The following is a 19063-nucleotide window of genomic DNA, read 5'->3' as shown; positions in this document are numbered from 1 at the left end:
TTCAGGCTGTTTGAAAGCGCTATATATATATATATATATATATATATATATATATATATATATATATATATATATATATATATATATATATATATATATATAAACTTGAGTTGAGTTGAGATGAACGATTGAGTAGGGAAAGAGAAAGAAGCTTTCCTTGTTCAACAGGCTCACAAAAGAGCTGATGCCTATCCTAGCTTTGGGTGCAAGGCAGGATCAACGCTGGACTGGTTTGCCAAGTCAATCACAGAGACATATAGAGACAAACAACCGCTCAGTTAGAATCTTCAATGCTTTTCCAATTAGAAAGGAAGCCAGAGTGTCAAGAGCAAACCAATGCAAGCCTCACGAGAACATGCAAACTGCACACAGGGAGGCAAGAGCTCAGATTCCAACTCGGGAACTCAGAACGCTGATGCAGATATGCTAACCACTAAAACACTGTGCTATCCTCATGTACAACCACATCACTGTTTTGTTGATACAGCGTAACAGCTATATGACTGTGTAATATTACCACAATTTATTTTTAGATTTGAGACTATTTACAAAAAAAATCTCAATTATCATGCTTTAAAAAATTAAGACTTTTAAAAGATTGATTTAAGCCATGTTTTAAGATTCATGATTTCATTACCTTTTAAGACTTTTAACTCATCCACAGAAACCCAGTCTAAAGAAAAACTATGGAGTCCCACACGCACAGACACCCACACACATACACACACCCACACACCCCTGCACACACACACAAATCCGGCACATACAAAATAAGACATTTGCAAACATCTGTTTTTACTTGGAAAACAATGACCGGACCGGAAACAGTACAAAATCAACCCCCCCCCCTTTTTTTTTTTTTAAATCACAAGACGAATATGAAGTGTGAAATAAACACCAATCACAGGTTAGTAAACAGTTATCGGGGGAAAAGTGCTTTTAAATACACTTTAATGCCAAATTAAAATGAATCCGATTAGTCGACTGAATAATCGATAGATTGATCGATCCTAAAATTATTCGATATTCAATAGTGACAGCACTGGCACACACAATCAGGCACACGCACAGCCTGTATATACCGTATAAATATTTGAGTTGCACTGATAATTCAGAGGTGTTTGTGGATGCATATTGTATTTTGGATCTCTCAAACATGACTCACGACACAAGAGCACACCCATTCTTCTTGAATTCCTTGAGCACCTCCCCAAGCACTTCCATGTTTATTGCACCTGCACTACACCATTTCTGGGCGGGTTGAGAATGACAAGGTCAGTGCACATTTGCATAGGTTGACTGCAAGTGATGAAACTGACGTCTCAGTATCTGTCTTTTAAGGATGTGTCAAGTCTCTCGCTGTAACAAAAACAAAACACGAAAACCAGACCAGCCCGCATGCGTATTCGTCCCAGCAAGCAAGTTACGACAAGCTCTCTAACCAAACGTCTATCTAATCTAATGTCATTACTGTTCTTCTTGTCTCATACTCCAACACAGGTTGGGCTACAACCGCTGCAAAAACCTGCTCGACAAGCTAGCCGAGAGCAACCTTGTTTAATCTTTTATCTGCAGGCGGATCCTATTCACTGCTGAAGTGGGAGAGGACAGGGCAAATTGCAACCGAGAATGGACAGCCATTGTGGCTTTGGAGCTGCCCAAAATGTCAAAAACAAAAAACAGAGGAGGGAAAAAAAAAAAAAAAAAAGAGGAAGACGCACAAGGAAGTTGAGTCTAGCCGCTGTCTCCACAGACACAAAAAATGTTGAAAGGGATCTATTGTACAAGGCATGTGGAGTTACGTCCAGCTGCAATAATCCTCATTCTGCAATGGAAAGGAAGCTCAAATTTAATTTGAATCAAGAAAGAACAAGCTATGCTGTTATGACTCAGTAAAAAGCACACAAACAGATATTGAGATGTCAATGGGGAGGGTGTGGCAATTAATTACATTTATCATAACACTTGAGTGCACTAAACACATGAGTGCGTATACGGAAGACACCCGACTGCTTCTCTATGAAGCAAAACATTCATGCGGAATCAAAACAAAAATATATTTAAAGTGTTTAATAAAAGTGTTGCTGAATGTGAGGTCTTTCACGACAGCCGGTTGGAGTTAGCATGAAGCTAACAGCTTCACTTTATGAAAACAGCATTGTTGTGAATGCTTAGGCACCGAAAGGACATCCAAAACACACAATGAGATCGTCTTAACACCAAGTAGACGTTTAACTAAGATGTCACCATCCGGGATAGCTCGTTTAGCTTACCTGCCCACAAAATTCTCCAAAACGGAGCTTTTCCCGGCACTCTGCCCTCCGACCACGGCAATCTGCGGAAGGTCCAAATTGCAACTTTGCCCGATGGAGCTGAAGGCGTCCTGGAGCTTGTTGATGAGGGGAATCAGGTCTTCCATGCCCCGGTTCCCCATGGCTTCGTTTGCTCGGGGGAGCTCCTCCACACAGCGGGAAAAAAAGTGGAGGCTAACGTTAGCCGCGTCGCCTCGCTCGACTCCGTTAGCGATAAGGTGCTCGCCGGAATACTCTGTGAAGTCTACTTCAAAGAGCTTAGACTTTTACTTCCTTTCAGTGTTTAAACACTGGTGTTATCCTCGGTGTATAATTCATACAGGTAGCATTTCGCGCTTTCCCGAGTACGGTACCTAAACGTTCAATCAATCGAAGAATACGGAAAACTCAAAAACAAAACTTCCTCTACACAAACACTATCCGGTCAGTGGCGAGTACATCCGATCACCGGCAAGTTAAGCCCCGCCCTTCCATCCCCGCCCACCACTCTGTCAACTTGCCATGTCTACTGGCTAATTTTGCTGCCACTTTTCCATAACTCTTTTGATTGGCTATCTTAAAACCTTTACGACACTGTGTAATTACCTCATTTGTGGTTGGTCGGTTAGTCCGCCACTCAAACCACTTCCTTGTCACGTGGCCCACACAACATGGCCGCCACCAGTGCTTGTGTGGAAACGCCACCAAGCATGGACATGTATCTGAAGAAAACGCTCGCCCTCGCGTCTCCCCTCACTTTACACATCGTCGCGGAATGTCCGGTGACAAAGGCGAGAGCGTGCGACTTGAAGTTGCCGCACTGCGTTGTTAGCACGCCGGTTTTTATGCCGGTCGGCACCCAGGGGACCATGAAGGGAATCACCGCGGATCAACTGGACGCTCTCGGATGTCAGATATGTCTCGGGAACACGTACCACCTGGGGATGAGGCCGGTACGGAATCCCCAGATAGCATGCCGCAAATATGTCCCCTTGGAAATTCTTGCCCAACCATTATTGAGCCAGGCCAGGGCACATATTTTATGCTCGAAAAAAAATCTCAAGGCACACTTGTAAACAAAAAGTGGATGCACAGGTTAATTGTACCTTCTGCCATCTAGTGGAAGAGCATTTAACAGTTCTCCCTGTCACTATACATCGCTGCCATAGATAGATGAACAAAGATATTTTTTTAATATTACATAAATCATTATCTAATAAGTGCACACTAGTTGGGGATCTCTACTCTCATTGTTTAGAGTGGCATACGGATAAGGTTCTCAGAAAGCAAGCAGTGCAAAACTGGGGGATGGAGTTAAATTGTACATTTTCCAGTTGTAGACCACTGAGAAGATGTAAGTGTTTGAAACACTGACACCCTCCACGGATGTGCTGCCCCTGTACATGTGTTTTCAGCAGTGTACCAGTTAATGAAGTGAGCGTATTCCTTTTATTCGTTATGTTTCTAAAGGGGCCTGATTTGATTGAAAAGGCTGATGGCTTGCATGGCTTCATGAACTGGAAAAGGAATCTGTTGACGGTAACTTTTTAAAGTGATATTGCATTGTCACACTTGCAGGAGAGGACCACAGTTTAAATGTGAGTGTATTTGCTTTGCCTTGAAGGACAGTGGCGGCTTCCAGATGGTGTCTCTCGTCGAACTCTCCGAGGTAACGGAGGAAGGTGTCACTTTCAAGTCCCCCTACAATGGCGAAACCATCCTCCTCAGTCCAGAAAAGTCCATCAGCATACAGAACAGTCTCGGTCAGTGTTTCCTGTAAGCTATTTAGTTATTTGGGGGCCCAAGACAAACTAATCACGGGGCGCTCCACAAATATGTATAATGTAAAGATTTTCTTTCTTGTTTACCATCAACTAAAAGTTTGGAATTTCACTAAATTCAGCTCAAATCCTTCAAATCCGCCCTGCGTATGAGTCATCTCAAGGCGTTTATTTTAATTGATAACACTAATTAACAATTTAGTTTACCATTTCAACTACTTAAATCCTCACATTCTCGTGACGAAAAATGTCTCTCGTCTTCTCTGCAACCGCTTGACTGACAGCAATGCTACTATTACTGGCACAAGCTTTTTTAAGTTCTTCTTGTCTTCCGCTCCACTGGGATAACTTAATTTTCTTCAGGACACGCTATCAATAGTGTAAATTGTAGGGGTGTTAAAAAAAAAAATTGATTCGGCAATATATCGCGATACTACAGTTCGCAATTCTCGAATCGATTCAATAGGCAGCCGAATCGATTTTTAAACATCCATTTTTGATGGAAAAATATTCAACAAAACGTCTTACTTCGGGTTAGGATTCACACCTTAAGCATGGAAGAATGTTATATTATTATCTTTAAGCCTTAATATTTTATTTCAATGCTGTTCAAACATGAAACAGATTACATGTTTGTTAAATACAGTGGCTCACAATTTATAAGACTGAAGTTTCAGATAAATAAATAATACCTTTTCATACAAATCTTACAGTGTACATGCACAAGTTAACTGAATAGTATTTTCTAAATTTGAGTAAAAAAAATTCGCAACAATCGACTTATAAATTCGTATCAGGATTAATCGTTATTGAATCGAATCGTAACCTATGAATCGTGATGCGAATCGAATCGAATGGCACTAGGCAATTCACACCCCTAATAAATTGCCTTCCTTTTCCTGAATTAAGTCTGCACATGTGCAGTGGAATAATCCATTGCATAAGAATGGAGGAGGAGCACTTGAGACTATCTTGATAGCTTTGTTTTGTTTTGTTTTGTTTTGTTTTGTTTTGTTTTGTTTTGTTTTGTTTTGTTTTGTTTTGTTTTGTTTTGTTTTAAGCACATGAATTAAGACGAAAACAGTGTTTTATATAAATTGAGTAAAAACATTCTTGTTTTTATGAGATGTTGGATTCTGGACAATTTCCTGTTTTGGCGAAATTGTAATTCCACCCCTGTTGTGTGCTGTGAGGGATCAACAGGTGTGATGTGGGAAATTATCCAATATCACTTAATTGCTCCTAAAATTATGAAGTATTTGTTCAAATTAATATATCTTTGGTTGTCTGTCTATGCCAGTGACATTGTGATGGTCAGAATAATTAAATGCTCTTCCACTAGATGCTTTCATTCATACAACAGAATAATAGCACTGTGTTGAACTAAACAGGCTCAGAGTCTCACTGAGAATATTTCTGTATAAGTGTATATTTTAACTTTTTGTGACATAACATGAGATTCTTCAGAAGTCACATATGAGCTTTGTCTCAAAAAATGTTGGGAAACACAGGTCTTGGTAGTGTTTTAAAATTCTCCAACTCATGCCAGGGTTATGTGTAGCAGCTCCCTTCCGTGTTTATGACGCTTGCAGGTTCAGACATCATGATGCAGCTGGACGACGTGGTGAGCAGCACGGTGAAGGGTCCACGCGTGGAGGAGGCCATGCACAGATCCATTCGCTGGCTGGATCGCTGCATCGCCGCCAACAAGAATCCGCACAAGCAGAACCTTTTCGCTATCATCCAGGGAGGGCTGAACGCCGGGCTTCGCAAAACCTGTCTGGAGGGTACGTGGTCTCATCGTGTTGATAGAGTCTCTTTCCTATAAGACGCTATATTTGTGTTGAAGTGAACCGGCTACAACTCTTCGGACGCGTGTCGTTATCAGTAGAAAAAATAAAAATGCAAAATTCAAACTTGTTGCGTTGTGTGGTCAACACAATTTAATCCCAATAATCCAATGTTCCAAAACATCACACAAACCCTTTCGCGTACAGGTCCACGTCCACAACGACAACGGTCAAAAAACTGTTTGCCTTCCACCTTTGCACACACACCTGCCCCTCATTATCATAAGCTCCATTTAATTATTTCCTGGGGGCACATGTGCCACCATGCGGTAGAACCCAGAAATCGCACAAAAAAGAAGGAAAACAAAGAACACTGCAATATGGCTCCAACACGCCGGCCCCTAATTGTGAATGGCAGGGTAGAATGAACAATTTCAACAAAAATAAATAATGGAGCCATGAATTGCATGTGAACACAATGCAAAACAAAACCATCTTTGTAAGTCCGAAATCAGAGGTTAGTGGTAATATTTTTTGTATCAACATTTTAGGGGAAAGATTCATGTAAAAGACAGATTCAAAATCTATTCATTTATAAGAGTGCACACTATGGACTACCATGGAAGCTTGGGAGGACATGCACGCTCTAAACAGGGAGTCCAAAGCCAAGATTCAAATTCAGAACCTCAGTACTGTGAGGCAGAAGTGCTAAACACCCTATCACCGTGTTGCAAAAAAATCCTAATGATTAATTTGTAAAAGTGAATATAATTTGAATCACCTTCTTTTTTTTCTTTTTCTTTTTTTTTTTCCCCAGAGCTCAGAATTGTTCATTCGTTAGTCTTACCGATTCAACGTCTTTATCATCATTGCTCTCTTTTTGTTTAGTTTTTTTTTAGTTTTTTTTTTTTACGTCTATGTGTGTGTTTGTGGGTGTGCGTTTGCGTGTGTGCGTGCGTGTGCGTGCAAATACGTAAATTTATACTCGTTAATTCACCTAAAACCTCATAAAAATCCCATTACCCTTCACCTTAACCAGATACTTCAGAGTCTCGCCAGAGTCGTGAGGTTCAAACGGTCAGGAGACCAGAGAAAAGGTCAGAAAAGATAAAAAGAAAAGAAAGATAAATCAAAGTGAAATCCAGCACCAACCAAACACTTCCTGCCTTCCCCATGGTAACAAAATCAAAGTCTTACGCCAACCGCAGAAGCCACTAAATTCCAACAAATTGAAGAGATCTCAAGAGACCAGAGGAAAAACTAAAGAGAGGAAGGATGGAAGGATTGATGAGGCAGAGTGAGATCCACAGAATCACCTTCTTATTTTGGAGTTACAAGCCAGAGGCCACATCATGAAATCCAGCAACCCATTCCACTGAGGATAAGCGGTATTTAACGGATGGATGGATGGATGGATGGATGGATGGATGGATGGATGGATGGATGGATGGATGTTTGAAGTTTTTTCGTTTTCCAAAACAAAGTTGTTGGGTTTTTTTTTTAAGCTTTTCAAAAAAATGATTAAATCACAATTAATGGCTTAATCAAGGCACGTCTGCGTTACAATTCTGAGGTTATGGGTTCGTATCATAGCTTCTGCCTTCCTGTGAGTGCATAAAAAAAAAAAAATACAATGTTCGGTGCACTGACACTAAATTGTCCGTAGGTGTAACCATGATTGTACATTCAAGGTGTATTCAAGGATCTTTTGTTGCTGCGTCTTCCGGGTGGATCATCTTAACGATTGGTTCTCGATCCCGTCAATCAATCTGCCGTAACAACGTCGTAAAGTGCTCGTCCCTAACTGCGCATGCGCACTTCGAGTGTTTGTAGCATGTAGCCGCTGAGCTTCGGATTCAGCCAGTCATCGTTGTAGCACCACCAGCCACACCAAAACGAATGGACTATTAATCCAGTTTATCCCAGTGGGTCACTATATATTTTTTTTCTCATTATTTTACATGTATAAAACTGTATTGTATTGAGATGAAAGCTGTTTATTATAATCTTCTTTGTCTTTTAAGACAGCGTTTCGTGTTGGGTGTCATTCGGTTGAGTACCTAATGACGTGTCAAAGTGTACGTTAACCTACCTTTCCCCGTGTATCTTATAGAGATGACGAAACGTGACGTTCCTGGCTTTGCCATCGGGGGCTTAAGTGGAGGGGAAGAGAAGGATGACTTCTGGCGGATGGTGACGCTCAGCACAGATCACCTTCCTCGAGAAAAGCCTCGCTACCTCATGGGCGTGGGGTAAGTGCAGGGAGGCGTCATCGTGTGTTCAAGGTTCCAGTGAATTGCAATTTGTGCCACACGGCAGGTACGCCGTGGACTTGGTGGTGTGCGTCGCTCTGGGTTGTGACATGTTCGACTGCGTCTTCCCCACCCGGACAGCGGTAAGATCTTCCCTCAAATGTGACTTGAATTTTAAACGAACAAAATTCAGTCACGCCTGCCTGTCCTCAGAGGTTCGGCTCGGCGCTGGTGCCGTGGGGATCCCTGCAGGTGAAACAGAAGCAGTATGCCAAGGACTTCAAGCCCATAGACCCTGACTGCCAGTGTCCCACCTGCAGAAGGTTAGCCGGACATTAGGCTTAGTGGAACTCGTTCTGTAAATTTCAATGGCAACGATGGGGAATTTTGAAAATATTTGTCATGGGATTTAACTGTGAATTGAGGGTCATTTAATTGAAAGGTATATATTCACACATCAATATAAACATTTTGGTATGTTATAAGCAGACATCTCTGCAAAATACAATTAAAAAGCTTGACATTTTAGCATATTATTTTGCTAGCAAACTCTTACTGAGTTTTAAATATTTTATTGAATATTGAGGTTAATTGCCACTACCAAACCCATTAAAAAATTAAAGGTGCATTGGAGAGTTTAACGTTAAAACTTTTCCTACATCATGCTGAAAAAAAATGAAAAAAGAAAGAAGAGGGTGGCTTTGAGCACAGCCCAAACTCCAGCAAAGACTCCAAGAAAACTGGAAAAAAAGGAAGAGTTTATTCAAGCTTATGTATTCAGACGCGCACCATGCACGAGCTTGACGCGGAAGCTGCAGTTACGCTTTACACCACAGTTGGCAGTGGCGAGTAAAAAAGTGACAAACTCCACAATGCAGCTTTAAGAAAAATACCGCTCCATTCCCCATCCAAGTACCAACAAATTCCAATTGAAAATGCTTCTCTAAGTGCTTCTCCTCAGTAAAGTAACAACAAGTGAGCTGGATCCTACGTCAGCTGACATTGGGCAAGAAGTGGGTTACATCCTGGAATGTTGACCAGCCAGGCATAACACACAGAGACAAGCAGCCATTCACACTGCCTTTGTATCTATAATCAATTTAGTCTTCAGTTACCTAATAATGAGAACTAACTGTGAGGTAAACATGCTAACTGCTAGCACAACATGCTGCCTGAAATTAAAAGTAATGATAGATTTGTACATATACTGTATAATCCATTTTTTCTTGGCCTGAAAATATATGACAGTGGTTGCAAATTCCCACAGAGTCAGTGATGATTGATGAACACCAACAAGCTCCATTCAAAAGATGTACATTATCTGCCTTCACAAAGCTCGTGCTCACTTTTGATTGACACTGTCCATTGAGCAGGTCGACATATTAAAAACCTCTCTCAAGGATGAGCGCCAGAACTGCAATAACAAACAACTGTGCATGATTATCTTTGCAAAGGCAGATTCTTTTGATACAGTACTCATTTTGGATCTTATTAAATGTGTATATAAGAGTGTAATGGATGCATGCATGAAGCGAGATTGTCTGCTCTTAATATTTGTGTCCCCTCCTCCATTTGCATCAATTCACCAACACCTTTTTCAGAGTGCATACAGCCTGCTGTGTACTTCTAAAAGCAAACCTCAGAGGAAGTGTTATGAAAAAGTATTTAGCCCACAGTGTTGCATCATATTTTAATTAAGTTAGTACGTCCCTGATAGGACTTAAAAGACACTGAAATGGCCCCTGGTAGGAAAAAAATGTTCCAAATGTAAATATATACATTTAAATAAAAGCATGCTTGTTCTGTTTCAGACATACCCGGGCTTACCTGCACGCTCTGTTTAAGAGCGACACCGCAGCCATGCATCATATCACCATCCACAACATCGCCTACCAGGTAACTATAGCGACCAAGTATCTTCAGCACACATTGACTGTAATACCAGACAACACAACGGGAACTAGAGCAACACAGTGCAACCTGAGGTCATAGGCTTTCACCAAAAAAGACGCCTTTAAAGTCACACAATACTTGTTGTGGGACATCGGTAAGTCTCCCATGATCTCAATTTGGCGAGCAACAAAGGAAATGAAAACGCAACACATGAATTTATAACAATGAATGCATGTGTGACTTTTGGTTTAATTACAATTTCTAAAATTTCTTCACATTTTCTTGTATTATGAAATATATTTTCCAAATATTTATAAATGCAGTGATAATTTTCTTTATTAAAAAGATTAAATTAGTTTTTTTTTTGTTTTTTGTTTTTTTAGGGTGCTGGAACAGCGTTAATTGGCGTTGTTTCTACCCTGGAAATGTATGATTGTCGTGAAATGAAGCCCCCCCCCCCCCCCCCCCCCCACCATCCCTTAATCAAATGGTCGCCTTTTGTTCTGAACTAAGTAAGAGTTTTCAAGTCAAGTCCCTGTGACAGACAGAGTGTGATAAATGACTCATCCTTCAAACTGTGCAAAGCGACAATAACACAACAGAGAGGAGTGTCCCCTTGTGACACGTGTCCCGCGGCATAATACTCGTGTGCATAACGCGCACGCTGTCTACTTATACAACACATCACTATTCAAAAGAGGGCCTCCCCTATCTCTTTTAAGCCATGCAAGCTGGGTGAGATGGCGATTCGTCGATGAGTCCCGTTCCCTGGAGGATGAAAGATGAGCCATTTTAGCACCGTTAGCAAGTTGCACAGAAGAGTTATCCCACCATCAGCCTCAGCAATGTTTGCCAAATGACACCGCAAACACCCTTTAGCATTTACTGTTACCTGTAGTTGATGTGAGCCAGCCCTGGGGGTATTTACGCCCTGATGACTCTGTAAAATTGTAAGGAGAGAAGATGGCTTTAAGGACTATTTTTAATGGTAGTCCTGATGACAGAAAGACTAACACTAACAGGACGAAATCACCACCAAAGATTAACATAAACACAGATGTGTAGACTGAGAGAAAGTTAAAGTGTGTACATCCTGTGCATTTTCCTGAGTGAATCCGTCAGACTGCGCCTTTAACACTGCACCACTACTTTCTTACCACAGTGGGGCATGTTCAGAGAAATAGTCACATGACATGACGTCTGGAGCTCTCTGACGCTGACCACACCAAAGATCATAATGACACCGCCCAATTATTCTCCATGAATCAGCATGGAGTAGCCTCCCAACTAATCAACAAATGGACAAACACACTCAAATACACTTTACTCTATTTATTTTATGAAATTTATTATAGATACCGGTAAATGTTTTAGTTTGATAGATTATCCTTACACTAAAATCAAGGCAAAAGAACCATGATTTAATACAAAAGTCAGTTTATCTACCTTCAATTAGTTGTTACTTACAAAACAAATCGGTGACTTTATCACTTCAACATTTCATGAAAAAAAATAAAATAAACGTGGACTGCCCTTCTTCAGAACTGAAATTGTCTTGACATTATAAAAATAAAATACCTTGTAGCCAGCTAAGATGAGGCTGTCCCCCCCCCCCAAATTGCAACCTTTGCAATTTAAAAATTGCATTCTACTCCACTGTGATGCTGATTTGAATTTGATTAATTGTTCAATGTCGTGATTTTAATGTTGCCTGCTCACAATCACAAATATATATCTCCTTCACGGATCTTGGAGGAGGCCTGCCCTTAACCAAGTAACATTCTTTTAATTACAGTCATTATAGCATCACTGAAACACCATTTAATATGACATTTTCCGTATGGTTTTCTCACCTGCAGCTCAACCTGATGCGTTCCGTGCGGCAGAGTATCGTGCAAGGCCGATTCCCGGACTTTATACGCACCTTCATGCGCTGTATGTTCCCATCTCGTGACCAGTACCCCAGCTGGGCTGTGGATGCGCTGGCATCAGTCAACATCACTTTGGAGTAACACCTCATTGACAATCCTCTTATTTTTTTTATACACAGCAGATAGGTCACACAGATAAACAGTGACAGATCTTTTTTTAAACAGATGATTGTTTTCTATGTGTTTGTTACATATGCATTACCCTGTTTGGTGGGTGCGTGGGTGCTTGGGGAGAAAAAGTGTGGCTTTAGATCAACAGGATGGAGCTTTTATTATGTGGCGCGGCAAACAACCTGCAGCCTGTGCAAATTGTCCTCGGAGTAGACATTATGACAATATGCCACTGGATGGGGTTTAAATGAGGTTCGTAAAGAAAAAAAAAACACACAAACTGTCTCTCGCGGGATACGCACATTTTTTTTGTGTGCTGTTGCCATGGTTACGCGGCGAGGCCCACCCACTTGAAAGGAGAAATGGTTTTCACTTCGTCTGTCATGCTCTGCACGGATGAGTGTTAAAAGGAGGCGTGCCATTCGTCAGTGAAAGCGCGACTGAGATGAGTGCGTGCATTTTGCCGTCTTGCTGTACATTGCAACAAGATGAGCAAAGTGTGTGCTCATCTTTACGGCCAGCAGAGGGCAAAATCTTAGCATAATGTACACACAAGTAACCATTGATATCAATAACAATTGGTCATAGGTGAATAATGCTCACTTAGGGATGACTAATAGTGATTTTGAAACTACAAAGAATTGCCTTTGTCTTTTTAACACTAGATTTGCATTTCAACGTGTGAGTGACCGCATGCTCCTCAGCGAGGGTACACGCATACTGATTTTTAACATCTTTACACATTTTTAAAACGTGCTCTTATAGCGTTTGCTGTGCTCAAGATGACCAGAGCACACAGCCATAATGTCTATTGCCTGTGAAAGGCAGCATGGTGCCACAGGGCACCCACTTTGATAGAAGAAAGACAAAAATATAGCAATGATTGTTGGCTTGTCAGGTACTACATAGCAGTTGCAAACGCTTCTCCTTGTCATGCCGCAGGATTATAACAGAAATCTGCAACCAATCACTTTAATCAGAAGCCAAGAAATGAGGTAAAATCAGCAGGCCCAATTCAAGACATTTCAGTGCAGCGCACTAGTAGAACGAATATCTTACAAATAATGTTTTTTCTACTGCTAGTGCTATTTTAGACTGCTATGAGTCCGACCGCAAGCTGGATGTCCTTGATGCTCAGACAGCTGTCCCTTTTAACATTGAACAGCTAGGCTGGAGTAGGGCTGTGCGATATTGAAAAAACATACCAGATGCGATAACAGTTGCTGAATATAGCTGTATCGATATTATTGCGATATTTAACATGTACCTACAGAAAGGACATTTTTATTATCTAATGAAAGAATTAAAAAATTTCATGCGGAAAAATGTTCAAATCCACTGTATTCGTTATTTAATTGCAATTGCCTTTTGATAATATTCAACTATTGGATGGGAGTGCACATTTTAGTTAGTGTCTGACTGGTCAAATTCAGATAAAAGCATAAAATTCCATATGAAACGTATTTCATGTCTTTGCGATATGCATATTGCATGGGATAATATCGATCTTTTTTTCGATATATTGTGCAGCCCTAGCTGGAGAAGTGTGAAAAATATCTGTAGTTATGTATTGCGGAACATTTCAGATAAAGTTAGGCCCAAAAGTATTTGGACAGTGACACCATTTTCATGATTTGGGCTCTGCATGCCACCACACTGGATTTAAACAGAAACAACTACAATGGAGTTGAAGTGCAGACTTTAAAGCAGCTATATGTAAGATTTAAAATTTCAAATCGCTAATGCCACCTGTGGCCGAAAACAAACTGCACGCTCGTACACGTTGCGCACAGTCGTACGTGCACGACCTCAATACTGAAGACTGGGCTCTTCATATCCAATTAAACTATGTTTTCAGAGGTAAGAAGTTCTATAATGTTATACAAAGCTGGCCACTTCACGGAATGAGACTCTCGATCCCCACTAAACAATTGATGTCGACGGGACGTGCAGATCATATTGCTTTAGTCGAAGTCCAGTCCTGTGCTGTACTCCAAAACGATGTGCAAATTACGTCAATTAATTGGACCTCATTCCGATGTTAATATGCAGTTACATATTGTAGTCACCCCGCTCGACGGACGTCAACCTGATTCTAGTCATTATCAGTGTATGTCGCACCCAGGCCAGCGTCATTGTGCATTAGCCGAAAGGTGGGCTTCATTTATGGAAATTGACGATTGTGAAAAACATATAGACCCATTCACTGCTTAGTGTGATACGGCCGTGAATGTTATCACCATTCAGTAGTACCGTTCACATTCCGTTAGCATAATGTAGCTACAATAGGCTGTTTTCACGGAGGAAAATAAGGCGACATTTAGCGTGATTGAAACGCCGCGGAATGGAAAGTCTGTTCTTCATAAAGTCATTCTGTTCTATTACATTCAACTTTGCCGCCCCTTTCACGCTAAATGTTGCCGTCCACCTCACTTTCACCCCAATAGTTACGACCGAGAAGTGATCGATCTTGAGGTTACTGCCATTTGAAAACACATTTTCTTCTAAATGTCAAGATACTCGCTTCTTACCTTTTGGAGTAGAAAGAAAGCCAGCTGTGAATCACTTTTCTAATCCAAGTCCGATCTCAACTCTCTCCACCGCTGAAATGTCAAACCAATGTTCACTCTCGTTCTTGCCCGGCGTTGGTCACTATCAAGTTTAGATTATTTTATTTATTTTTTTCGTGGCACGACATTGTTTTCATTTTTTTTTTTAAGCAGCCTTCCGTGGAGTAACGGCGGGTGTCTGGGGCATCGAAAATCTGTACGAGTTCCGTCTTCACGTGACAGGAAACAACTGACGAGGACGCGCATGACGTCACATCCTGCAGACAGAGGGCGGGAAATTCGAAGGATTCGGACCAGACGCTTTCGAAATAATATTGGCCAGAGGCTTGTAGGAGTACCCATTGTGAACAGCTAAGATGTTGATCTACTAATTAGAATATGTTTCAGTCATAAATGGTCAAATAAAAAGGCTATTGTTAAGATATTTTTTGGGGAAATCCTCCATATAGTAGCTTTAAGCTTTAATTCAAGGGGTTGAACAGAAATATATGACTAAGCAGGTCGGAATTGGAGCTGTTTTTATGCCAAATGGTCCTTATTCCAGGGGCTCAAAAGTCATTGGACACATAAACATAACGTAACGTAAAATGGTACATTTCAATATTTTGTTGAGAATCCTTTGCTGGCAATGACTGCCTGAAGTCTGGAACCAAACGCTGAGTTTCCTCCTTTGTGATGCTTTGCCAGGCCTTTACTGCAGCTGTCTTCAGTTGTATCTTTGAACGTCTTTCTGCCTTCAGTTTTGTTGTGAGAAAGTGAAATGCATGCCCGATTGGTCAGAGAGCGAGTGATTAAGTCGACCATTGACGAATATTCCACTTCTTTGCTTAAAAAAAAAAAAAAAAACTCCTGCGTTGCTTTTGCAGTATGTTTTGGATCATTGTCCATCTCTACTATGAAGCACCGTCCAGTCAACCTTGCTGCATTTGGCTGAATCCAAGCAGAAATTGTATCCCTCTACACTTCAGAATTCATCGGGCTGCATCTGTTTTTTGCCATGTCATCATGAGAGTAAATACAAAGGATTCACCACAAGGCGCTAGAATGATGAGAAGAAGAAAGTTTGGAGAAGAATTGGAATAGCTCATGATCCAAAGCACACCGCATCTTCTGTAAACATGGTGGCGTTAGTGTGATGGCATGGGCATGCATGGCTTTCAATGGCACTTGGTCACTTGTGGGTTTTGATGATATGGCAAAAGACAGAAGTAGTCCAATGAATTCTGAAGTGTATAGGGATGTCATTTCTGCAAAAGCAACCCTGGAGGGTTTTTTTGTTTTGTTTTTTTTTAAAGCAAAGAAGTGGAATATTCGTCAATGGTCGAGTTAATCACTCGCTCTCTGACCAATCAAGCATGCATTTCACTCTCTCATGGCAAAACTTAAGGCAGAAAGACGTTCAACGATACAACAACTGAAGACAGCTGCAGTAAAGGCCTAGCAAAGCATCCCAAAGGAGGAAACTCAGCATTTGGTTCCAGACTTCATGCAGTCATTGCCTGCAAAGGATTCTCAACAAAATATTAAAAAGTACCATTTTACTTTGTTATGTTTGTGTCCAATTACTTTTGAGCCCCTGGAATAAGGAGCATTTGCATAAAAATAGCTACAATTCCTACATGCTTAATCACATATTTCTGTTCAACTTCTTGAGTTAAAGCTTAAAGTCTGCACTTCAACCCCATTGTAGTTGTTTCCGTTGAAATCCAATGTGGTGGCATGCAGAGCCCAAATCATGAAGATTGTGTCACTGTCCAAATACTTTTGGGCCTAACTGTATCTTCAACTACAATCTTCAGATCCACATTTGTCATTTCAGATATAAGACTTTCCTCCTGTGACGAATACTCACTTTTGCCATTTATGTTTACGTGGTTTCTCATGACGGGTATCTACAATTCAATTGCTATGTGAATTACTGGAAAGGAATTGTAGAACTCTTTCACTCCACTCCAGTTTGATGGACTGTTTGATTCTGGGTCGTCATAATTCCGAACATTTGAGCATTTAGTGGATATCCATCTTTAAGATCCATGTAATAGTACACACTTTGTTATCCAGCACATTGAATCAGTGAATCAATCGCAGTTGGACTGTTCTGGTTGAAGACTAGAAGATTGACACGAGCACCTGGCTGGGCCAGCTTAAGCTGGATATCAAGGATGTCGACGAAACGCCCTAACGGCCTTCCATATTAATGCCCAAATTTGGCCCGGTTATCGGTATGTGTGTACCCCGTTTTGAATAAATCTCACAGCAAGCCAAGCAGTGACGTGACGGCTCACCGCCCCAGCACCAAATAAAAAGTCATTACACAAACTTGAAGCACATTTTTTATATTTTTCCCCCTTCCCAAATGTTCCCTCCTCCTTGCGTCTATGCGATTATGATATCTTAATTAATTGCAGGATTATATTTACAGTATGCGTGTTGGATGTTTATTTTGGAATATGCCTGGTTCGAAAGAGGAGGAGGGCTGGTGGTGCGGCTTAGTTGCCAAGCCGTGCAGAATCGTGTTACCGGGCCCTGGAAAAGTGTTTATGCACCGAAGGCTTTCACCATGTTAATTGGATGTGTTGTCATGTATTGGGGGAGGGGATGGGGGGGTGTTTCAGTGAAGTAACATGGCAAACGTGCTCATTAAAAAGCAGCGGAGAACTTTTCAAGTGCACCAACAACTCAGTGGCAGGCAGTTGTGATGGACACTTGAAGAGGTTGCGTGGCTGCTTATTGTCTTTTTCGGGACACTGTTATTCTCCTAATGAGGCGAACGTGTTGATGGAGCATGACGCTTAATTGATGACATCGTATGACTTAATTTGTTTTTTTAATAACACGCCAACCACAGCATTTGGTGCACCTGTAAGATCAATATAATCACATCTGCTTTGACTGAGGTTGATTTTATGGAGGTGGTTCTAATGTTCTTATGTTGATAAGCTATAGCTTCTTGGTAACCTCCCTGACTCAGGCCCACCTCTCCTGATTGCTCAGTTCAGAAGAGCAGCCACCTCTATGAAGAATTTTGATGGTTCGGGCCTTCTTCCATTTACAGATGACGGAGGCCACAATGCTTTTTGGGACCTTCAAAGTAGCAGATATTTTTATGTATCCTTCCCTAGATTTGTGTCTCGAGACAATCCGGTCTCAGAGGTCGAGAGACACTTCCTTTGACCTCATGCTTGGTTTGTGCTCTGACATGCACTTAACCTTAATATAGACAGGTGTGTGCCTTTGCAAATCATGTCCAATTAACTGAATGTACCACAAGTGGACTCCAATTAAGATGTAGTAACCGTTCAAGGATGATCAGTGAAAACATCCTGTGCTCTATTTTTAGCTTTGTGGCCATAAATGCTTTGGTATATACATGTGATTTTTGTTTTGTTTTGTAAATTAGTTTAAAAAAAATAAATAAATAAAAACCTTTTTTCATACTGTCATTATAAACAGTTGTGTCTCGAAATTTGATGGGGAAAATGAAGTTACTCTATTTTGGAATATATAGCCTACTTATTTCAAGTCATATTGTTTGAACAAATATGACAACTGATTATTAGTATTTATTTTTATTATTGTTAATTTTATTTATTTATTATTTACTCACAAACTCCTCATTTAAGGCAGTATTTGCATTTGGATTGCATGTGTACCTACTGAAAAAAAAAACAACTCGTAAGATCTACTTAAAAAAATCGCGCAAGTATTTGCACTCTCTCCAATTAAGTAAATTCTACCACTCAATATCAAGCATATCACACTCAACAGAATTAAGTAACATTTATGTGCAACTAAAGATTGATTACATGTGGGAAATATTAAGTAACTCTTACTAAACATAATTCTAAAGTTACTTACTGTAATGTAGTAATGTGTAGTTATTAGGTCATACCCATTGCGTATTGAGTAAATGTTAAAAACATGAATTGACCAATATGAAATAATTGTATTAACTTTTTCTATTTGACTTCACTTAATTATACTGAACTCTTGACCCAAAACATTTTTGTACTTGGACTAAATCTGTTGAAATAAATACAAACAAGCATATAGTCACAATCACACAATTTAGTCACTCCAATTAAGCTACAATGCATGTTTTTCGGAATGTGGGAGAAAAGCGACGAAGCACGGGAAGAACATGCAAACTCCACTCTGGAATACCGAAACCTGGACTTGAACCGGTATCCTCTGCAATGGGAAGCAGACGTGTTAACCACTCATCACCATGCCACGAGAAAACCAATAAGAGATCATGTTAAAGAAAGCCCTTTTGTTTAGTTCTGAATTCCAAAACAGCCACTCTACAATACAGATTCAAATTACAAAATAAAAATACAAACAACTTACCCCAAATTTAGGAATTCATTTATAATAAATGAACCAAATTGCAGGGGGAAAAAAGAAACTTGAAGTTAAGCAAGACACTATATAATTTGGGAAC

General features: G+C 40.5%; 2 protein-coding genes across 8 annotated transcripts in view; one reads left to right on the top strand and one right to left on the bottom strand.

The window, feature by feature from the left end:
• Positions 1–2760, bottom strand: part of dnm2a (dynamin 2a) — a 44660-nt gene extending 41900 nt beyond the window's left edge. For all 7 annotated transcript variants that reach the window (XM_077525983.1, XM_077525967.1, XM_077525957.1 and 4 more), the window contains exon 1: positions 2274–2760. In XM_077525983.1, the coding sequence (XP_077382109.1) occupies positions 2274–2434 (161 nt within the window). In that variant the 5' untranslated portion in view covers positions 2435–2760. The remainder of the gene's footprint in view (positions 1–2273) is intronic.
• Positions 2761–2925: 165 nt separating this feature from the next.
• Positions 2926–13674, top strand: qtrt1 (queuine tRNA-ribosyltransferase 1). The gene is made up of 9 exons (XM_077525943.1): positions 2926–3244; positions 3762–3830; positions 3916–4054; positions 5665–5859; positions 7976–8114; positions 8182–8257; positions 8328–8437; positions 9926–10010; positions 11867–13674. The coding sequence occupies exons 1-9, from the start codon at positions 2963–2965 to the stop codon at positions 12017–12019; spliced, it is 1248 nt and encodes a 415-aa protein (XP_077382069.1). The 5' UTR covers positions 2926–2962; the 3' UTR covers positions 12020–13674.
• The last annotated feature ends 5389 nt before the right edge of the window (positions 13675–19063 follow it).

This window comes from Festucalex cinctus, chromosome 1 (assembly GCF_051991245.1).
Source record: "Festucalex cinctus isolate MCC-2025b chromosome 1, RoL_Fcin_1.0, whole genome shotgun sequence".
In the NCBI taxonomy this organism is placed as follows: Eukaryota; Metazoa; Chordata; class Actinopteri; order Syngnathiformes; family Syngnathidae; genus Festucalex; species Festucalex cinctus.
This window is presented reverse-complemented; position numbering and strand designations above follow the sequence as displayed.

What these genes read in the sequence shown, in the direction of transcription:
- qtrt1 (XM_077525943.1), top strand. Translation starts at nt 2,963, where the DNA reads ATGGCCGCCACCAGTGCTTGTGTGGAAACGCCACCAAGCATGGACATG. An exon ending in GGAAAAGGAATCTGTTGACG is followed by an intron (nt 3,831 to 3,915) that starts GTAACTTTTTAA and finishes TTTGCCTTGAAG; the next exon opens with GACAGTGGCGGCTTCCAGAT. An exon ending in TCTTCCCCACCCGGACAGCG is followed by an intron (nt 8,258 to 8,327) that starts GTAAGATCTTCC and finishes GCCTGTCCTCAG; the next exon opens with AGGTTCGGCTCGGCGCTGGT.